The sequence below is a fragment of the Meleagris gallopavo genome, chromosome 7 (assembly GCF_905368555.1).
Source record: "Meleagris gallopavo chromosome 7, MGAL_WU_HG_1.1, whole genome shotgun sequence".
Lineage (NCBI taxonomy): Eukaryota > Metazoa > Chordata > Aves > Galliformes > Phasianidae > Meleagris > Meleagris gallopavo.
The window spans coordinates 26291800-26313273 of NC_139410.1; the positions used below are offsets into that span (position 1 = coordinate 26291800).

The 21474-nt window shown below is 45.6% G+C and overlaps 1 protein-coding gene across 1 annotated transcript in view; it reads left to right on the plus strand.

Annotated features, from left to right (window-relative positions):
* The first annotated feature begins 1147 nt into the window (after positions 1-1147).
* The window catches only part of PDIA5 (protein disulfide isomerase family A member 5), a 93310-nt gene continuing 72983 nt past the window's right edge, over positions 1148-21474 (plus strand). The window contains exons 1-3 of the mRNA XM_085227592.1: positions 1148-1307; positions 10947-11073; positions 14180-14267. Of these exons, the coding sequence (XP_085083718.1) occupies positions 1233-1307; positions 10947-11073; positions 14180-14267 (290 nt within the window). The 5' untranslated portion in view covers positions 1148-1232. The remainder of the gene's footprint in view (positions 1308-10946; positions 11074-14179; positions 14268-21474) is intronic.

Genomic DNA, 21474 nt, shown 5'->3' on the forward strand with positions numbered 1-21474 from the left:
ATCCAGATCAGGGTGAGTGGATGCAGATTCAGTGGTCTGACTGCTTGCTGTCTGGCATTGGAGAGTTGCAGGGCTCTTCTTTAGGGTTTAACATTTGCATGTATGAACTGGCTAGAGAGCAGTCACTTCCTAAGAGTCCCACTTCCTAAGCTACTCTCCCAATTAACTCCCATCTCACTTTCCTCACCTCACACCCTAGACCTAAAACTAGCAGTTATTTCTAAAGAGTATGACAAAAGCACGTCAACCCCTTTGCCAGAAGCAAAGGCTACATGGAGGGATCTGAACAGGCTTGATCGATGGGCTGAGGCCAGTTGTGTGAGATTCAACAAGACCAGGTGCCAGGTCCTGCACTTTGATCACAATAACCCCGTGTAACGCTACAAGCTTGGGACAGAGTGGCTGGAAAGCTGCCTGGTGAAAAAGTGGGTGTTAATTAACAGCCAGCTGAACATGAGCCAGCTGTGTGCCCAGGTGGCCAAGAGGGCCAATGGCATCCTGGCTTGTATCAGCAATACTGCATTGGTCAGGGCACAGCTTGAATGCAGTGTTCAGTTCTGGGCACCTCACCACAAGAAAGATTTTGAGGTCCTGGAGTGTGTCCAGAGAAGGGCGCAGACCTGTGAAGGGTCTGGAGCACGGTCCTATGGGGAGAGGGAGGGGAAACTGGCATTGTTCGGACTGGAGGGAGCTCAGAGCCGACCTTATGGCTCTCTACAACTCCCTGAAAGGAGGTTGTGGTGAGGTGGAGTTGGTCTCTGCTCCCAGATAACAGTGATGGGATGAGAGGGAACGGCCTGGAGTTATGCCAGAGGAGAGTCAGGTTGGGTACTAGGGAACATTTCTTCTCTGAAAGAGTGGTGTTGTGTTGGAACACAGGGAGGTGGTGGAGTCACTGTCCCTGGAGGTGCTGAAAAGCCATGTGGATGAGACACTGAGGAATGTGTGCAGTGGGGACAGGTTGACAGACTGCATGATCTTAGAGGTCTTTTCCAACCTCGATGATTCTATGACTGTAAGTCAGCACACGCTGAGAGTGAGGCGCAGGCTCACGGCACAACCCCCCACGGCATGGCGGCCGCTGTCCGGGCGCACTCCCGCAGCCCGCCCGGGGGCGGCGAGGCGGACTACAACTCCCGGCATGCCCCGCGCGGCCGGGCGGGAGCGACGGAGCGCGCGTGCGCCGCCAGACGTGGCAGCGGCAGCCGCAGCCCGCAGCGCTGTGCTCGGCGATGGCTGTGCCGGGGCAGCGCGTGGGGGCTGCGCGGTGCCGCGGACGGTTCCCGCTGCTGCTGCTCGGGCTAACGGTGAGTAGAGGCGACCGGACCGAGGGAGCGATGGGGTGACCGCGGGACGTCCTCGCGTCCCAGCCCCGGGGCGCGGCCGGCGGAGTTGGGCGAAGTTGGGAGCGGGACGGGGCCCGGGGCTGGGCGCGGCGGTGCCGCCGCCTGGCCGGGTCTTTGCGGGGTGAGGAGGGCAAACGGCCGGGGCGGCTTTTCTCTCAGGTGTTCCCCAGCCCTGCTGCCCCGCGTTTCTCTTAATAAAAAAAAAAAAAAGAAAAGAAAAAGAAAGAAAAAAAAATAGAAAAGAGAGGAGCCCCTCTCGTCCCGCCCTGCCTGAGCTGTACAGCAGCCCCGCTCCTGCTGCGGGGCGGTGGGGCGGTCCCGGCGCGGAGCCCCGGCTGCGGGTCGGGTCCGGCGCTGCTCCCCTGGCCGCGGGTCGGCGAGTGGCTGCCGGCACGGCTGAACGCTTTGAAAGGCGCCTTCAACTTGGTTGACGTGAACTATAGTTCTTCCTAGACAAATGAAGTTAATAATTAATGCCCAATTACATTAATTTTCTTTTGCGCGCCGGATCTGAGATCCGCGCGTTCTGGAAGCGCTGACCTGGTTCGAACACACCGAGTGCGGACGCGTGGCCGTGGCCGAGGTGGCACCGCACGGCCCGGCAGCGTCCGCACCGCCGAGCTTCGTGAGGAGGCTGGCATTGCTCCTGCCGTGGTTCGGGTCCTGGGATGGAGCGGAGCTGGGGGCTGAGCTCCCCCGAGTGCCGGACGTGGCCGTGAGGCTTCCCCGCCTCGGGCGCCTCTTCCGTACACGCGGCTCTTTGCGAGACCCGGGGCAGCGTGCTCGGGCATTAAGCGTGTGCTGTGGTCCGGGGCTGGATTTCCCTTCCTTCTAAAGCGGTGAGCGTGGAGGGTTATTTGTATTCTGCCGGCTGAGGCTGCGGGACTTCTCCCACTGTAACGTTTGTTCTGTGTTAATGCAGGTATTTTTCTGTGAGATCTCTTTGTACGTTAGAAGCTACTTTTCCTCCTGACAAAAGAAGCCTTTCTGCAGGTGGATGTGTTGTTTCCAGCCCTTCTAGTTGCCCTTCTTTGCACCTTTCCTGTTGCAGACCTGTTGCCTTTGAACTGAGTGGAGTGAGCTGCCGTTGTCAGTGGCATTATCTGATGCCATTGTCATTTATCCACATTATTCTCTCTTCCCCTTCTTAATTTGCCCTGGCGTTTTATTTGTGCTGTGATGCTGCATGCTGAGCAGATGTCTCCATCGAGCTGTTGATTCAGCTAATTCCTTCCCCTTTGCCGTGTACAAGTACTTTAAATTATTTCTTCCAATTTGCATTCTCTTGCACTTGAAGGTGTGATTTTTCATCTTGAAATATGTAACTCACTGTATGCTGGGATTAAAAGCAGCCTACAGCTGTGACATTGCAAAACCTGCCTTTGGGTTTTGCTTGAGCCCATGTTTGCAAAGCCAGTGGGGCTGCTTGACGGAGATGTTCTCAGTGTGCAGAGTTAAAGCAACACAGCTGGCTGGGGGCAGAGGGTAATGAGAGCATTGTCTCCTCATGGCCATGCCTTGCGTGATGTTTACAGTTTGGGTTGACACGGTTCTTTATGTACCTGAATGTGATTTATGTTTTTGTTGTTTTTTTTTCCTTCTGGAAATGCAGAGCGCCAGATGTGCAGCTCGAGCTGTGATCCCAGGTGCATGCTTAGGGCTTCTGAAAAATAGGGGCAGAACCCCAAACTGGAGGCAGCTTCCGTGCATTGAAATCCTTATCTCTGTGGGACTTCCTGTGTTTGTGCAAGGAAAGCTGCGAGCTGGGTGGACAGAATGCTTTGGGATCTTCTTACGGAAGATGCTTGGTGATCTCCTGCATCATTGCATGTTCATGGTGCACGCTCAAGGGAGGTGCTGTGCTGATCTCTGATTTATTTCTCTAATGAGCTGGAGTTGGAGGGAAGCTGTGGTTTGGATACTTCCCCATTGGGTTGAGTGAGCGGTTGGCCAGACCCTGTGCTTGAAGGACCAGACTTACTGTTGGAGGCTCGGGAAGGGAGTTTACCAATAGAGCGAAATTGCCAATGGGGGGTTCAGGTGCTGTCCCTTCCCAAACAGGGCCCAGCAGGATGACACACCCAGCACATGTTTGCCCTGCAAACACAAGTGTTATCTTGGAACAGTGTGGCAAAGATTGGTTAATCCTCCACCTGTTGGTTTAGTGACAGGGAAACTGAGTCAAGAGAGCTTGGCCAGCTTACGCTTTCAGGAAGCACGAGGCTGCTTGACCTGGTGCTGCTTGAATGCTGTGCTACAGGGAAAGGCTTTGAACATTTTGGGCTTCCATCTCCTGGAATCATCAAGTCCCTGATAATGTCACTGCTGTACAGTGCTGGGTAGGGACACGGGTTCCTGGATCCTGGCTGGTGGGGGCTGGGTGGGCTTCCTGTTGCAGGCAACTCTTCAGTGTGGCCCTCTGGCAGGTGTGCAGGCCTTAAGGAATGATATGTTGAATGTAATGGTATTTGAGCTGAAATTCCCTTTAGAAGAGCTGGGACATTGCCACAAGTGTGGTGTGATCACCAGGAGTGATGATTCTGCCCAGAATTCGCTCATAACACCACAGGCAATCAGCTGTGGATGTTGCTCTGTTATTGACAATTTATATTTGCTTTTCAGTGTTGTTGTTGTTCCTTGAAGTAGTGGAGTCACTGACCCCGGAGGTGTTCCAAGAAGTGCGTAGATGTGGCACTGAGGGACATGATCAGTGGGCATGGTGGGGATGGGCTGGCAATTGAACTTGATGATTTTAGTATCTTTCCCAACCTTACTGATTCTATGATTTCAGTAAAATAGGAGTAATGAGACCTTTCTTTGTTGTTTCTGGGGTGATTGCAGTCAACCTGTCTCTCCCTTTTCACTTCCAGCACTCAGGACACTGTGAGCTGCTCTGGGATCATTGGCACTGCCTCTGCTTTGCCTCTCACAGAGCTCTGCTTTTCTCCATGAATCCTGCTCCTGCTGTAGAACTTAAGCTTATTTGCTTCTCACCTGGCAGAAAAATGTGAGGATTAATTAGTTAATATTTGTGCAGTGCTTTGAAGATAGTGATAGCTGTATGAAGTGCTAAGGATTTTCAGATGTCTTTTTTTTTTTTTTTGCCCCCTCTTTTTCGTAAGTCCCATTAATAGTGGTTTTGTCTTCCTTTTTATAGCCTCCCCTACATGCTGCTTGTGCTGGGTTTTAGTTCCTTAAACTTCTTCAAACCCAGTTTTTATTGGGGGGGGTTGTGTGGGCCATGCTCTTCTCATGCCATGAGTTTCTGAAGCTATTCCAATGTGTGTGTTGAGAAGCAGCATCTGACACGTTTCTTCACCAGCAGCTTGTTTTGCAGTGATGCTTGACTTGGAGAGAGCGAGCTGCACGTCCCTAATAAGGAGAAAGTTCTTTGTCAGCATTAGTAATTGACCCTATTACAGTCAATTGTTAATTAGCAAATAGTTGCCTTTTTTTTTCCCTCACTAAGCATTTGAAAACCTGTGATAAACCATACAATTAATTGGCTACGCAGAGCTTTGGAACCACCTTTAGTACAGGCTATTATGCCTGTAGCTTCTGTTCCTTAAAACCCAGTGTTTAAGAACAATATGAACAGTAGAGACTAGGCAAATCTTGACGTCGCCATGGTATTTTCGCTGTCTTCTATATTTGGAAAGTGAACATAGCTAGTGCTGCATCAAGTTGAATGCTTTATTTGTTGCATTTTTCAGGCTAAGTTTAAAGAATATGAAGCTATTCTGTTAGGATTGTGATTTGCCTTCCTTGGTGAACAGAAGAGGATGGGACACTTGCTTCTTTCATATATGACCCATCGCAGTGAAGTGCTCACAGTTCTTTTGTTTTTAGTATTTTATTCCTTGCATGATTTGAGGTGAGAATTAATTGGTCTGGATTATATACAGGATTAGAATGCATTATTCCTTGTAGCTCATTACCCATTCTTTTCCCCTTCCTTCGAATAATAAATCATAGAATGATTTGGTTGGATGAGACCCTTAAGGTCATCTAGTTCCAACCCCCTGCTATAGGCAGGGACACCTCCCTTAGATCAGATGCTCAAATCCCCAATTGCTTGAACTGGAAGAGACCTTTAAAGACCATCTAGTCCTACTCCCCAGCAAGGAGCAGGGACCCCTACAGCTCCATCAGGTGCTCAGAGCCCCATCCAGACCTACCTTGAGTGTCTCCAGGGACAGGGCATCCACCACCTCTCCATGGTGTGCCAGTGCTTAGCAGGGACTCCAGGTACCTTTGGGTAACAGAGATAACCCTGTTTCCGCTCATCTAATTTGATTAGAACATTTCTGCAGCTATTTTGGATAGTAATCATGAATGAAAACAGGGGACTGTCCTGCATCTCACTATCTATCGTGGAAGACGTTTGTTACAAATGGCTCAGTGATCAAAGCAGCACAGCCCTGAATGTAAATAGCAGCAGAGGGAGGACTTGAGTGAAAAGCAAGCAATTATTGCACAAGGTCAAGAGTGGCTGGTATGATGAAAAAGGAAGATAAAACATCTGCAGTCAAACAGTGATTCTTGTAAACAAGAGAGCTTTGGATTTGAACATCTTGTATTTTTAAGCTAGAACAAATTGGGGGGAAGGGAGCACCGTGTCTGTGCCCCTCCTTCTCTCACCTGGAGGTGGCTGATGCAGTGCTGCACCCTGGGACCTGCCTGTGCCCCTGGCTTGTCTGCAGGCTCACAGAGCAGCATCCCACAGCATAGAGATATTCCTTCAAGCTCCATTCTGGAGCAAAGTGCGTGCTTTGCTGCGGGTTTGTTTTGGGGACTGAGCAGGAAAGGAAAAGTGAAGTCTGGTCTTGTTATTGGGATTTGTTGCTTTTTTTTTTTTTTTTTCCTTCCTCACTTTAATGTATCAGGCAAGACATCTTTTTAGAATGTGAACTACTCCCCTCTGAAAGAAATCAATTATGAAATTAAATTCTGTGATCTGCACTGCTGCTTGAAATTCCGAGGCAGGTTTGGTCTTCAGCTAAATTCCCATAAAATGCCTTGTCAGACACAATCTGTTTCATATGCACAGGGTCACTCTTTGACCATATTTGCAGTGGGTTGAACACTGTTGTCCCAAAATGAAAATGACATCAGTGGGTGATTAAGCTAAGACAGAACTCAAAGTCAATATGTTGCTGGAGGACAGGCATTTGGAATTGTGGCTGTGTTCCTGCCGAGCAGCAGTTGCGCTGCAATCAGCACGGTTCACATCACCCATGCTATTCCTGATGAATGGTGTGCAAATTGTCTCCCTAATTATACATGCAAGTGTTAGTGCACGCATAAAAATTGCATGTTGACATATGGATTCAGGCACTTAAGCAGTGTTTCAGCCACGTATCCCTTTGTATTTTTTAAGCATAATTTGTGTCCAGGGAAATGCATATTTCATGCTCTTGAACTGGAAATGAGAGAATAGGAAATAGTTTTTTCTGTCAGTTTTGCACTTTTGCTCCTCTGATGGTTCCTCCTTATTGGACTTGGATTTGTATTTTCTTGTTTTTAAAACTGTTTCTGTTGTCCTTGATATAAACTTCTCCAGCCATGCTGCTTGTCCATAGCAGGAGTCCGTGCTGTTGTGCAGTTTTTGTGGGCAGCAAATTGTGAATTGAGGTGAGAATTAAAGTTGAGGTTCTGTGGGAATGGAACGTTTATTCCTTTTAATTTGAATAATAAATGTAAAATATGAAAATGTGTTCTTGTGTCGGCTTAAAAAATATTCCCATTTTTCATTCTGAAATGAGATTCAGAGAAGAGTAACAACTCGGGGAGTAAACTCTGCTTTCTCAGGTCCTTCGTGATTTGCAGAAAACATGGCCTGAGTGATGACCATGTTTTCAATAGCGTCACTCCTGGCTGTATAATTAGCAAATAGTTATCCGCCTGTAGCTCTCTTGCCTCTGGGTTTCTCAAGACTCAGGTGCAGCTCTAACAGTGGGGCTGTGGAATGCCTGGCTGTTGGTAACACATGCATGTGCTCGGCAGCTCTGCCAGGAATTGCTGGGGAGCGGGGGAAGAAAAGGGAAAATTAAACCTTTCTGACTCCTTCCACCTAGCTTGCAAGATTATGTATTTAAATACGGGCTTTGATTTGGAAGAGCAGAGGCAGAGCACGTGTTTTGTACCTTGTATTCAAACAGCAGCATCTCCCAGCAGGTTTGAATTGGCTGTCTTGAGGGATTTGGTTCACCTGTGTTTTACCTGAGAATCCGTGATGCATCTCAGATCAGACTCTGCGATCCTGTGAGTGACGTGCAACCTACACAGAGCAGCACTGTGAAAATAAATTCCAATTCAGCTCATGAGCTGGGGAAGCTACGCAGATGAGAAGTGCTCCAGGTTTGCATTTTGCGGTCTGTGTTATGTATGCTTTTTCTGAAGGTCTTCACCAAAGTCCCCTGCACCTTAGGCTGTGGAGGTGATGGCCATATCAGGTGCAGCTTGCAGAGCAACCTTGGGAGGACCTGTTCTGCTGGGCAGTGTGCAAACACAGCATGAAATAGAACAGACCATCCCCCGGTTTTACTGCAGTTCCTCATCAGCAGAGCCCTCTGAAAGAGGGATGGTGCAGGCGTTGGTGTGGTCCTTGTATGCCTTCTGCTTTGAAGGCTGCCGAGGGAAGCAGCTTCTCATTCACCTTTTAGGTAAAACGTTTGGAGTCTTCCTTAGCTGATCCGCAGTGGTTGTGAACAGATTTTAAAGCTTAAGGATGCTTAAGTGACAAGCGGCTTTAGCTTGTTTCTCTATTGGTGTGATGCATCTGGAAGCAACCTCCTGCCCAGGAGGAACGGGCATCTTCCATGACATCTTTTTTTAATAGGAGCTCATCTCCTCTCGTGCCCTAGATTTAAAGAAAAAGCAGTGTACCCTCATTCATTTCTGCAGGAGAAAGCCAGAGAGCACAGAACTACTGAATTCTTATCGTTTTGCAAACACAGCGCGATGCAAACGCTGGTTGGAAGGCGTGAACTCCTCGGTGCAGCCGATAACCTCCTGGTGCTGTGCTGCTGCCTGAGGTGGCAGCCGGGGCACTGCTGTCCTGCTGTTGCTACTGGCTCAGATCAGATTGGGTTTTATGACAAAAAAAGGCTAGAACGTTAATCTTAATTAAAGGGAAATGATGATTTATTGAATGGGGCTGATAGACGTGCTTCTATGTGGTGTTTTTCTGTTCCAAGCTGGAGCATCAGAGAGGGGTGCTGCAGTCAGACCACAGCAATGTGAGCGTTGCTGTGGTACCCAGGGAGAAATGGGGTGAGATAACAGTGCGTCTTCGCAACGTGTTGTGCTTTTCCCTTGAAGTGCTGCAGTTCCACCAGTACGGCATGCTTTCTCTCAGTAGTTAGAGCTGTCACTGTTTCCAGAATCCAATTTTTCAAAAGGTTTATAGCTCTGCCATTATAACAACAGCAAAAAAACCTTCTGAAATGGCCTAAACAGCCTTTCCATCTGGAAGAGACGTGAGATACATGTGCATTCAAGCTATGAGTGGAACTCTACAGATGCTTTAAGCAAAGTTCGTGATACCGTGTGGTGTCATATTGAAAGTGGCTTTTGTGTGTTTTTTTTTTTTTTTTTTTAATTCCAATTCTTTCTTATCAGCAGTGAGTTCAGACCTACTTCTCCTGACTTAACTGCAGGTTTCTAAACCAAGGGAACAGGCTACAGTTTTGCTTTTCCCCCGCTTTCAGTGCAGGTTGAGTTTAGCCTCCTGTAACTGAAGATAGAAATAAAACAGTAGGATACTTGAATGATTGCGTGAGGTTGTGGGGAAAGTGTTTAAAAAATATTTAGGATTAAAGAGATGTGCTCATAAAGCCATGTTAGATTAATCCTTCCTGTACAGCTCCTGACTGCAATGAGTTTTAAGCAGGAATTTGAATGCCTGTGTCACCTCGCCTTGCACAACTGTGTTTGTCAGCATTGATTGGCAGCACTGTGTATTTACTTCACAAAATACACAAGTGGTTCACGTTCATCAGCCTGAAGGAGAAAGGTTGAGCTCTGGACAGCTGGGTCTGGAGAAGTGAGTGTGTCAGATGACATAAAGCATTGGGATTTGATGGAGCAGTGCTATGCAGTGGGTTGACCTGTTTGCCCTAAGCCTGTGCCGCCTGTTGTACTTTTGCATTGTACATTGCAGGTGTATCTTCTAGCAGCTTTTCCTAAGCATGTCCTGAGGTTGCTTTGAGGATGGCAGCCCTTCCAATTCAGCTGTTTCCATGTACCTCCTTGCTCTACATGTGGAGGAAGCTTCTGGTTCTTTCAGACTGTGTTTCATAGGTGCCTGGTTGACATGGTGTTAGCAGATGACTGACTTTGTAATGAAACAATGCCTGGGGCTGCATCCTCTGAGTTGAGTTGGCTGAGTGCCTTGTTTTGAATGCTGCAATCTGTAGCACGTGGGGTGTGAGGAACACAGCCCTGCTTCTTCCCATCCACCCTGGACCTAAGTTTTACAACCCAGCTGGAATGAGACCTGATCAAAATTAGTCCTGTAATTAAGGAGATGCGGAACATCTTGTGTGTGTTTGGCAAATGAATGAAAGCTTTTAGCCCAGCAATTAAGTGTTAAGGTTTTACTGTAAGGTGAATATGAACTAGATAATTTCTCCAGCTAAGCTTCCCATAATCATTCCATTAGTATGAATTCATTACTGTGCAGAAGGGAGGCGGCGTAGCCTTATGGATAAGATTATTATTATTATTATTGAAGATTATTGCAGCACAAACGAGCACTGGAGGCTCCAGCAAGGTTATGGCCGTGTTTTGCTAGTTTTACTTTATGGCAGACTAAAAGACAAATTCTACTGTGGAGCAGCTGTGATTTTAAGTAGGCTAGAAGATGCCACAAAAGAAGTGATTTCTTTGCCTGGATGCGGAGAGACCAAGAGACGTGCCTGTGAGGACAGTGGATGCATGGTTGGTGGAAGCCAAGCCCAATCTTGTGGAAAGGCACTGGGATGTGGTGTGGCTGGTGGGGAGCTGAGCCCTCATCCCCTGGAGAGGGGTGGTTGGGAGGGAGCTGTGCCTCTTCATGCAGACACAGTTGCTTAGAAATTCTGTCTTTGTTTCCTTCATCTGCTCTGTGCCAGCTTAGGTTAGTTATTTAACTGCATGGCTCTTGCTGCCTTCTGCAGGGTAGGGACATGTTCCACTGGGTTTTCAGGGGATTCAGAGAACCGGGGCAAGAGGGCTTTCAAAGCGGTATTTTGTCGCATCTCTTGTTACGATATATTAAATTTACATAGGAATTTTTATCTAATTAAAGGAAGAAACTTCTAAAGGCGATGACTTCTTAGCTGTAAACATATTTCTGGATGTTAAATGTACCTCATCTTTCCACCTAAGATTGCTTACTGGGAGCAGTATTGGTCCGGTTTCAGTAAATCATGGTTATGACTTCTTTTGTTCATTTGTTTTGCTGGTCACATCAACACAATAGTTTATTTATGGCAGTACATCTCAAGATTGTGAAACAGATCAAGGCAATTTCAAAAGCCTTGTGTTCAAAAGTTTGTGTTTTATTTCTCAGTGTGGAAACTATTCCTAATGTTTCTGGCTTTTTTTTTTCTGTAGGCATTCCTGCTGGCGTTTGGGTACTCATTGAAATTGTCTCCTCTCATAGAAAAAATAAGTGACCACAAGGATTTTAAGAAGCTTCTCAGGACACGAAACAACGTACTAGTGCTGTATTCCAAATCTGGTGAGTTTCTTTCCTCCTGAATGACCCAGGTCTTTCAGCCCAATAGCATGGGTGTGTTTGTGGATATCCATGTGTTCTACGCAAATGACCGAGCTCTTTGTCCTCGCTGTTTGCTCTGTGTTACCTTATGTGACTGCAAGGTGCAGTACAAGGGCTTCTTTAGGAGTGGTGTCCTTTGTTCTATTGCAGAGACTCCTGATGTCTCAAGATAGAAGGGGTTTCTTAATTTGATCTTCTAATTGCTCTGTCACTGGTGAAAATGTACCTTCTGGCTTTGTGTCCAAAAAATGGCTGCTCATAAAAGCTATCAGTCAGAGCTTGCTGGTGTGCTTATCGCAGTAGTTGGCGAGTTTCGATTTGCTGGTGGCACTGAAAGGCTTAATGAATAGTTATAGTTCTGAAATCAGCCTGTCTTTGCTTTTGACAGCTTTGGATGTCCCACGGTTGTCTTTCAACTCTAATGAACAAAATATAGAAATAAATGAGCTGCTTGTGTAAGAGGGAGAAAATGGCTCACTTCACATCATGCCACCTGTCCCCTTGAATCTCTGCTGTCTTCTCTCTCATTCAGGCTTCCCTCGTTGTTCACTCTTGCTTATATCTGTCGATTTGCTCTTTCTTTTGCTGTGTGCTGCTCCTTCTTTACCTTTGTCACCTCATTTGTTTTGATGTCTTTTTGTGTGCTATTTATTTGTGGCACCATAAAAAATGAAGAAGCAATCTTGAAGCTCTGTGCGCAACTTCAGGATGCTGTTGTGCCCATGCAAGACATTGGAGGGCAGGAAGGAAAACCCATTGCTGAGTTGATTTTCTTCGTACTGTTTGGGTGTATTGTTATTTTGTTGTTGCTTCCTTTACTTTCCTCTTGGACAAGTGGTACAAGGTTGTTTTGCTTGGGGATTGCATCCTCCCTTTCTTGCCTGTTGCAAAGGTTTTAACTTAGACATAGACAGTGACATCAGGAGGATCGCTCTCGGTTTAAAGCATAGCAAACCAGAGCTGTATGTGGGGACCTGACCCAACTCCCAGTATCAGAATTTTGCAGACAAAAATGTGTGGATGTTGGGACAGTTAACTTTGTTTCCTATAGATGGGCTTATTCTGTGACAGTTAAAATGACAGACGTGACAAGTTTTGTTGAAGTATTTGCGTTTTGTTCTAGTGGAAAATTCTGAGGACTAAAACGTGGACAAATGGTTTTTCAGTAACAGGTTCAAAGTGAAAGTCAGAAAAGAGTTTTGAACAGTGATTTTTGAAAGGAATGCTTTAAATTAAGAAAAAAAAAAGATATCTGTATTATTCAGCTTTTTAAAGGGAAAATTTTCTTTTTACGCTTAATACTTTAAGTGGTGGTTGCTTTGATTTTTTTTTTTTTTTTTTTTTTTAGTAGCACAACCAGAGCACTTTGGCTCTGACATTCATCAAATAAATGTTGCCCTATGGGCATTGTTCAAAAAGTGTGTTGTGGAGATTTCTTTCTTGTGTTTTTATTATTTAATTGGTAGGTTTTAGCAGTCTGAAGCACCTCATGCAGAGCTGGCAGTGGGATTAATGTTTCTCCCTCGCACAGTGATCCTTGCACAATTAGAAAGCTGTTGCATAACTGTCACCCAGTTAAGAAAAAAGGGAGGGGAAGTGAAGATGAGAATACAGAGATAGGAAACTTTAATCCCACATACATACCCTCTAGCTGTGATGAGCCATTGGCCAGCAACCAGTCATGCTGCTGAAACAAGGCTTTGCTTCTCGGTGGAGCATGACTAGATGAGCATTGCTATCTCATGCAGAAAATGTGTTGGTTTCAGGAAATATCCTCACTTAGAGGGGACATCTAGTTTATCCTACCAGCTGGATGTCCTGCCACAGCTGCCCAACTAGTGAGAGTTATGGGAGGAGTCTGTCCAGTCCCAAATGCTTATGTTCATTTGCCCTCTTTAAAGGGAGCTTGTTGAGCTGTTGTGCTACGAGTGCAGGAAGAATTCCCCCTTGAATCCATTGGGGTAGGATTTTCTTGAGCCAACAGGAGTGGGCTGGAGGCTCTGATGGCATCGAGGCCCGCAGAGGCTGTTGAATACAAGGAAGCTGCTTCTACCTCAGGAGCCTTGGGATAAAATTTTCTAAAAACTAGAAATTACTTGAAGGAAACGGAATTATCACTACCTGCTGGCTTTATCTCTGGTCATAGGCCTTCGCTTTCCTCACTCTTGGAGACAAGTTATTGGTTTATGTAGACATTTGATCTAACCCAGTATACCCACTCTTATACTCCATGTATTTTATGCTCCAGTGATCTAGTTGTGGAACAGCAAAAGGTAAAGTAGTTCAAGGATTTCTATATTTTGTTTATTGAGGCAGGGAACAGTCTCCATTAGAGACTGTTTGGGGAGTTGGTATTTGAGTCTCTTTTTTTCTTTGAGTGCTCATTCCATTTTTCTTCTCTTTTCTTCCATTTATAAGAGTGCTTTGCAATGGAAATATTTTGCAGAAACTTCACACATGGCATGGCCATTATTAAAAATCTCACTTGAGTGTGCAGCCAGTTCTTGAAAGAAGCTTTTCTGGGTGCTTTCTGCTCATAGTTTTGAGCTTCCCCTGGCCACTGTTTTGGCTGTCTCCCATGGTTAATGTGAGAATAACAGCCTGCTATTTGGTAAGTATTACAGGAGTGGGACTGAGGCAGGAAGAGATGCTGAATGACTTGCCCTTACAGCTGATGGAAGTTCTTAATTAAATGCTCTAATTAGCAAGCAGTAGCTTGCTAACCAGTTTGTGCCGAGCCATGGGAAAAAAAGTGTTGTTGGAGAGAAACTGGTTTGCAGAAGAGAACACGGTGTTGCTCTATAGATATTGGTCGAGGAATGCATGGAGGTATGAGTTTGAATGTTCAGGGGGAGTGAGATGGGAAGGAGCCACCTGCTGCAGCTGTAGCCAGCATTTCTTCTGGTTTACAGAAGATTTTGCTGATCCCTCTCTTAGCAGTCTCTTCAGATTAGAGAAGAAGTTCCAGTGCTTCAGAAAAAAGGAATGCACCATTGTATTCTTCTCTGTGGAGTAATAATGCTGTTGGTGACTGTTTTTTTTTTGTTGTTGTTGTTGTTTCTTCCAGCTGCTGCTGCAGAAAGCTCACTCAGGTTACTGTCTAATGTGGCCCAGGAGGTGAAAGGACGAGGTACTATAAGCTGGATAGACTGTGGGTATGTGATTTGCTGTTTTTCATTCCCCCTTCGCCCCCACTCCCTTTTGGCTTGTGTTGCTGACTTAGCTCTTTTGGTAGCTCTGAAACTTGTTGCCTGTAGCTGAATTTACATCTCTCTGTACAGTTTCTGTATAACCACAGGGAGCCTGCATCTCACCACCTTTGTTCTTCCTTTGTGCAGTTGGTGGGGGATTGTTTTTCCCCTACAGCTGTTTGTCACTTCTGTGACAATGTGTTTCCAGCCCAAAGCTGGAGACCTCAGCTATGGCATTGCCTGTCATGGGGGCCACATAGCTTGGAAACACTGCTGCAGCTTTCCCACAAGCAGGGTGAGGAAGAATCCCACGTTACACCTCAGCTGGAGGGCAGCACAGTTCTGCTTGGACAGCAGATGTTGCATGTGCGATAGTGCTGGTTGATTTTGAAGTGCCCACTCATTTCTGTTTCTCAGGAAAATGTGCTTTCTTCTAAAGAGCTTCCCCTGTGCTTGTAGGTTGTGCTTTGTGGTTTGCAGATCTGAAAGCCTCTGGTGTGGGTCAGCCCAATAACATGTTACCTGTGGCTTTAGTTTATGTAGCATAGAGTCTCTCTGCTTCTGCAGCTTTGCCTACAGGTGGCAAATTTCCTTCCGTGATCTGCAGAGGAACAGCTTGCTGGCTTCCTTTGTGTTTGGGTGGATTGCTGTGGAACGACCAAATTGTACACTGTGCACAAATCTGTTGTCTCTGCAAATCATATCACTCCTTTTAAAGATGATTTTGGTCTCCATCCATCAGGTAGTGACCCAGGCTGAGTTGCTGGTGAATTATAGTTTGCACCTGTTTCCACCTGCCAAATAGCCAGCAAATAGTGCCTTGACACTAAAGAGGAGAAAGTCGCACAGAGACCTGGCAGATCTCTGAAGACCAGGCTCCTTTTCTAACGAAAGTGCCACTAGACAACTTACTGGTGTTGGTAATGAGCACTAGTGAATAGGGTACTGAACCAGGTTCTTGGCTTTAGTTTCTTATCAGCTGTGTTTGTGACTGTTTCCTCTTTGTTACAGGCCACCTCTGTGCTGTGAGGTTCTTATTCTGTGTGTGCATGTGGCATGCGTGTGTACAGCTGCTGAATGATGAGGCCGTTTGGCCCTTGAAAATGCTGCTGTAATGCAACTAAGCAATAACTGATAGCTTGCAATAAGTCACCAGGATTTACTTCAGTTCTGGGTTTAGGAAGGAAAGATTCAATGTGGAAGGCTTCCATCTGAAATCCAGAAAGTGTTGGCACTTAACAGTTCAGTCTATGTTCCTGAGCTTGTAAGTGATGGTGATGGGGAGGGTAATGCATTGCTCATTTTTTCTGTAAAATCAACTAGTTTACTCAAACTGTGATATGCCTTCCCCTTTCTTTCTTTAAAAATGTTCTCATCTAAAACAATCTTTAAGGAAGTGACTTGATGTATTAAAGCATTCCGGGAGGAGACTTTAAATATATTTTATAAGTAGCTTGGTCCTTGTGCCTCCTGTCTCGCCAGGATGGGGAGCTACTAAGAGGAGCTTCCTGTCCTTAAGGAAAGGTGAGTTGTTCCCTGACAGTGAGGCAGCCTGTTAATGCTCATGCTGTAAGAGCTTCTAAGGTGTAAGAATAGACTCATACATTGCCAAAATGTGCTTTATAGTATCCCAACCTTATTTCCTCTTGTTGAGGACTAGCCTGTGAACTGGGTACAGTGAACGTGACAGTAGATGCAGCTCTCTCTTGGAGGGTTGAGCAGTGTATCTTTGGATCACTCAGATGGGAAGAGCCTGGAAAAAATAGATGGCCTGTCCAGCTGTGGCTGGGTTTTTATCAGAGACTTTTCTTCTGTCCTTGCCTCCTGCAGAGATGTGTCCTCACCTGGAGCCTGTCCCATGGAGCTGGCGGGCTGGCATGTGACAGATGATGCCTTTGTGCACACGAGGGACCTTGTGCTTGAGCCTGACCAAGTTTTATGGTTGATTTACGTGTTAGACCTACAAGCACTCTGAAATCAATCTCTTAGCACTGAGATGACTTTAAAACTTCTATTTTCCTTGATTTATTTTTTTTTTTCCTTATGGCTTTCTTTTTTCTGATACAGGTGGCTGCAAACTACTGCAATAATAATGTGAGGATGAAGGAGTTCTGTCTGTCACTGGTCACAGAGGGCTGTTTGTAGGCACTGGGAACAGCTGAGCACTGCCAGAAGCTCTCAGGCCATTTTCCTAGAACAAGTATGCTGTGAGGCTTATTTGCAACCCTTCATACTGAAACAAACAGCACACAGATGCAGGGATATTTATAACACAAGCTCGATTTGTTTCACAAATATTGACAAGCAATGGCTAGTTTGGCAGTAACGTTTAGCAGGGAACTTTGGCTTTATTCTACACATCCGACTGCAGCAGACTTGGATCTGATAGCAAACAAGCACTGGCAAGGCTGTTGTGCCGTTCAGAGCTGTGCTTTGTGTCTGCTCCCTGTGGCAGTGACAACAGCAGTCTTATTCTTTACTGGCTATGGGTTTGGGTTTATTCTTTGTTTTCCTTGTAATCCCCCCTCCTCCCTTATTTTATGGGACCAAAAACATACTACTGCTCTGATGGAAATCACTATTCATTGTTAAATCTCAATAGTACATGCAGCTTGTATTTTGGCTTGCTTGGGTCTGCAGGCTGGGACAGAAGCTGGAACTCAAGAGATGGATTGGTCTTCTGGAGAGCAGTGGTTCTCAAGTTGGCCACTGAGTTACTGCTGTTCATTCCTGCTGTTAAAAAGAGTTGTATCTGTGTTTGCCAGGCAGTTAAATAAATATTGCCTGATTCATTAGTCAATGTTTGTAAAGAGTTTAGAGACTTTTGGAAAATGCTACAGCAACACAAATAAGTGTTGCTTGTTCAGTGCATTCAGATGCTATTTGGTAGATGTAAAACCAAGCAGTGGGCTGGATTATTTATTGAATTATTTTTACTAGCGAACCAGCAGGAGTTCTGACAGTAGAAGGAATTCTGCATGAAATAGAAACTCCTGCTAGCAAATCTCTGAGGTAATAAGTAGAAGGCACAGAATCACAGAATGACCCGAGTCAGAAAGGACCTCAAGAATCATGAATCTTCAGCCCCCCTGCCACAGGCAGGGCCACCAACCTCTCCATTTAATACCAGACCAGGTTGCCCAGGACCCAATCCAATCTGGCCTTGAATGCCTCCAGGGATGGGGCATCCACAACCTCTGTGGGCAGCCTGTTCCAGCACCTCACCACTTTCGTAATAAAGAACTTCCACTCTCATAGTAAAGGGACAGAATGTTGTGCTTGTGTGAACATGATGAGAAGAGCTTAGTGCTTGAATGAAAGATAACATTTTCGCTGTGTGTCTCTGAAGCAAAGTCTCAGTCCTGTCTTGTGATTCCTAAGATCTGTTTGATTTTAGCAGTAATTCCCACCAAGCTGTGTAGATTAGGACTCAAAAAAGTACTTATTTCTTTGGCTCGGAGTAGATATTCCCTGCTTAATTGCATGGCTCCCCTTCCAGCAGGTCCCAAATACAAACAAAAAACTGCGTGATTCTCATCTGCTGCCACGGTGCCCATGCTTGGCATTAGTACATCAGCCTAATGGAAAGAATAAGTGCCATCTGGCTAAAATGCCTGCCTGATTTTTGGTTGCTTGGAATCCCACTTTCCTGCTTTTGTGCCCTATGTCATTCTTGTAGTCTTTCCCCACTGACTATTTAACACCTATCATAAAGATGAAGTATTTTCTTCAGCGTTTGCTCCTCAGATTGGGATGGGAAGGCAGCCTCTTCAAATCTGTGTATATAAACATCTTCTGGTTCAGGAAACACTCAATCTACTATGTGGTGTGTGGTTTTTTTTTTTTTTTTTTTTTTTTTTTTTTTTTGCTGGGATGCCTCCAAATTTCAAGTTTTAAATGAAATCTTCCTTCCCCAGTTTCCAATTTCCCAAAGCTTTGATACAGGAAAGGCTTTACCTGTATGCAGTCATTGGAATAGGAGAGAGGAATTTCAGAAATAAGGCTACTGATGAAAGTAGCATTAAGTGTTGTTTTGCTCTTTAGCTTCTACATTCTCGCCCATAAAGCCAATCAGAAATAGGATTTATTTAAGAGTAAGTCTGCTCATCTTCCTTCCTGTACTCGAATGTTAAAGCTGATGGAAAGCTTTGAGATCACAAATAAAAATGACCAGGTTTGATGGGGAGGGAAGTGGAAAGAAGGGAGGAGTGTGCTTGCAGTGGTGCAGCTGCTTCCATCCAAGCAGGTTGCAGTGCCTGTGTTCTGCCTTTTCCTCCTGCTGCCTCAAAGGTCTGTTTGCAGCAGATCCAGGATAGGTATGCCATGTATCTGTAAGGAACTATTTGCAAGTGTGGTTATGCTGACAGTGTAGTCCTTACAGGGCTATGATACTTATGGCAAACTGGGCATTTGCAGCATAGATTTCCAGTGCCTTCCTCCTGTCCTTTTCATAACCTGTCTGTGAGATTAAAGCCACTGCTCCTTCAGATCTTTTTATTTTACAGACAGAGTGACTGTGCAGGAAGTGCTGTTCTATTCTCAAAAAATCTCCTTTAAGGTAAACTCTTGGCTTCTAACATAGTAAACCTGCTTGGTCTGGTGCATTGCGCTAATTCAGAAGCACAGTGACTAGCTAAAATTCACTGTAGTGCTGTGTATAGAAGCCTGGTTCTGTACCAAAACTTCAGCCATGTGTGCCAGTGGTTTGTGGTTTGCCTCCAGTTACTCGTTAACTGGGAATCTTTAACATTGCTGTTTTTCAGAGTGAAAGGAAGAGTGAATGAGCTGAGAGGTAATGATAAGTTACCTCAGTTTTCCTGAAGTTGCTGCTTTGTTTAAAAAAAAAAAAAAATCCTCTACATACTCTCCAAGCTCATTGTACTGGAGATTTAAGAGAGACTGCAGAGGAGCACAGTGTACTGTGGCTTCTGTGTGCCTGTGGAGAGGCATCCAGAACCTGCCTTTGTGTGCTGCTACTTGGTCTGCATTCCAAGGTAGTGTTAGTACTTATGTCCCATGCCAGAGGTACCCCTCTGCACCTGCCTGGTGAGGGTTAGGGGAGGTCTGGATGTGACTGAGGAAAATGTCTCTCTTCAGAAAAGAAGTTCAAGTGTTCTGCATTTCTAGAAGATTCTTCGGTAGCTCCTTTGCACCTTTTCTGTGCAGGTGTGGATACTGCCCAGTGCCTCTTACTAATTCGTATTCCCCTGGACAGTACCATTCATTACTCCCTTTCAGTAGGGCTGGAGCTTGTAGAGTCATAGAATCAATAAGGTTGGACAAGACCACTAAGATCATTGAGTCCAACCATCATGTCATCCTCACCTTGCCCACTAACCATGTCCCTCAGTGCCACATCTGCACATTTCTTGAACCCCCCTCCAGGGACAGTGACTCCAACACGTCAAGGAACAATGCCATTGAAAAGCAAAATAAATGGTCAGCAACTGAGCAATGTCCACAGCTGGTTGTCCATGCTAATTTCCTTAATTAGTTTTGTTTGGTGATACCTGTCACCTCTTGGTCTTAGGCTTCTTTCTGCTCTTTGCCTTAGCTCTTACTTCTAGTGAGGATTAATCTGATGGGTTTGAATTTTGGGAAAGTCTTTCTTTTTAATCTAATTCCTATAGATTTCTGGTCTCTCTAATTGACTGATGGGCACAGAGAGCCATTTTCATTGGATGCCTGCTGATGCTGGATCTCCACAGTGCCAGCATTTTTCTACTTGCATTCCTGGCACTTTTAGAGGAGTTATTGCATCAGGAGGCTCTGAAGATCGCACTCTGATCCACACAGTGGTTTTTTGCTGTGCTTTGGGGAGAAAAAAAAAAAACAGACTTTAAATTCAGATTAGAGCCTGTCCCATCAGTCTGCTAGTCTTAATCCTTGAGTCTTTCCATCAGTGTGCTTTCCCTTTCTGCTCCCCTAACCCTTAAAAGATTCAGGCTTTTCATCCACTGCCTTGTTCAAGCAGCTCATTTGTTCCCTGCTATGGAAACCTGTTGCTATTGTCAATTCTTTGTAAGTTTATTTTCATATAAGATCTAGAGCAGTGACAAAGCATTGCTTTGTTTTCAAAGACGAATCCTGTATTTTAAGCTTCCTATGCTTATTTCTTCTGCATCCATCTCTCCTGGGTCCTGTTCCTGTTTTGTTCATCTGCCACTTCCTAAGCCCTACCCTTGAGCATAGCATCGAAGTGCCTGTCTGCTCCGAGAGGTGCAGATGTACTTTCTGTTTGAGTAGATGTGAGCCATTACCATCCAGAGGCTGCTTAGTACAGCTCTTTAGAGAAGTGCTTTTGCAAGCGAGGCTGATGGATTGAGAAGTGAATTTTTTTTTCCCTTTTATTCTCCTATTTCAGATCTGTCTTGAGAGTGACACAGCAAAGTCATCTGGGATCATTAGAAAACAGGAGGAGCCTCACAAGTGGGATGTGCTGTGAGCAGCAGGGGTTGCAGTAGCTTCCAGACTGGGAAAAGAGGTGGTACAGAGGCAGCACCCACAGCCTGAGAAGAATGGGGTTTGAGGGGTCTATCTGGTTTCAGTTGATCATGTGGCTTGTGGAAATTTCTGGCATCATGCTTTTTTGGGTCACAAGCTCAGTGAGTTGTTTGGCAGGGTCTCAGCTCCCTGCTTTCTCAGGATGTTCGTCAGTCTGTTGTCTGGAGAGGGTGGGAGGATAGCCTGAGGGCACTGCAAAGGCTGTGCATTGGGCTGGAAGCCCTTTGTGATAATTCATTTCTGAGGGCTGCTCTGAAATTGCAGGTCCCTGAAGATAAAACTGGAGCTGTGCTCTGTGTGATGGCTTTCACCATAAGAGAATGAAAGCAATTAAACAATAGAGGCAATAATGAGAGAGCACACTGCTAACCTGATGGCAGCTTTCACTGATGCCTTCCAAAGCTTTTTTCCAGCATGGGAAGGCTTATTCTGTGGGCAGAACACCCTGATCTCAGTGCTTGTACCTTCTCCTTATTTGTCTAGTTTCATCCTGTACTGTCCTCAGCTGCTGGGACAGTACAATGCAGTCTCCATCCTGCTGGTCTGCAGGTGCATCTGGAATGTAAGAGATGCTGAAGCATGGCTTATGTGCTTTGCTGAGCCCTTTTTTGGAGATGTGCAGATAAAATCTGTTTACAGTCTGAGAGATCTGTGGTTCATGTGGTTA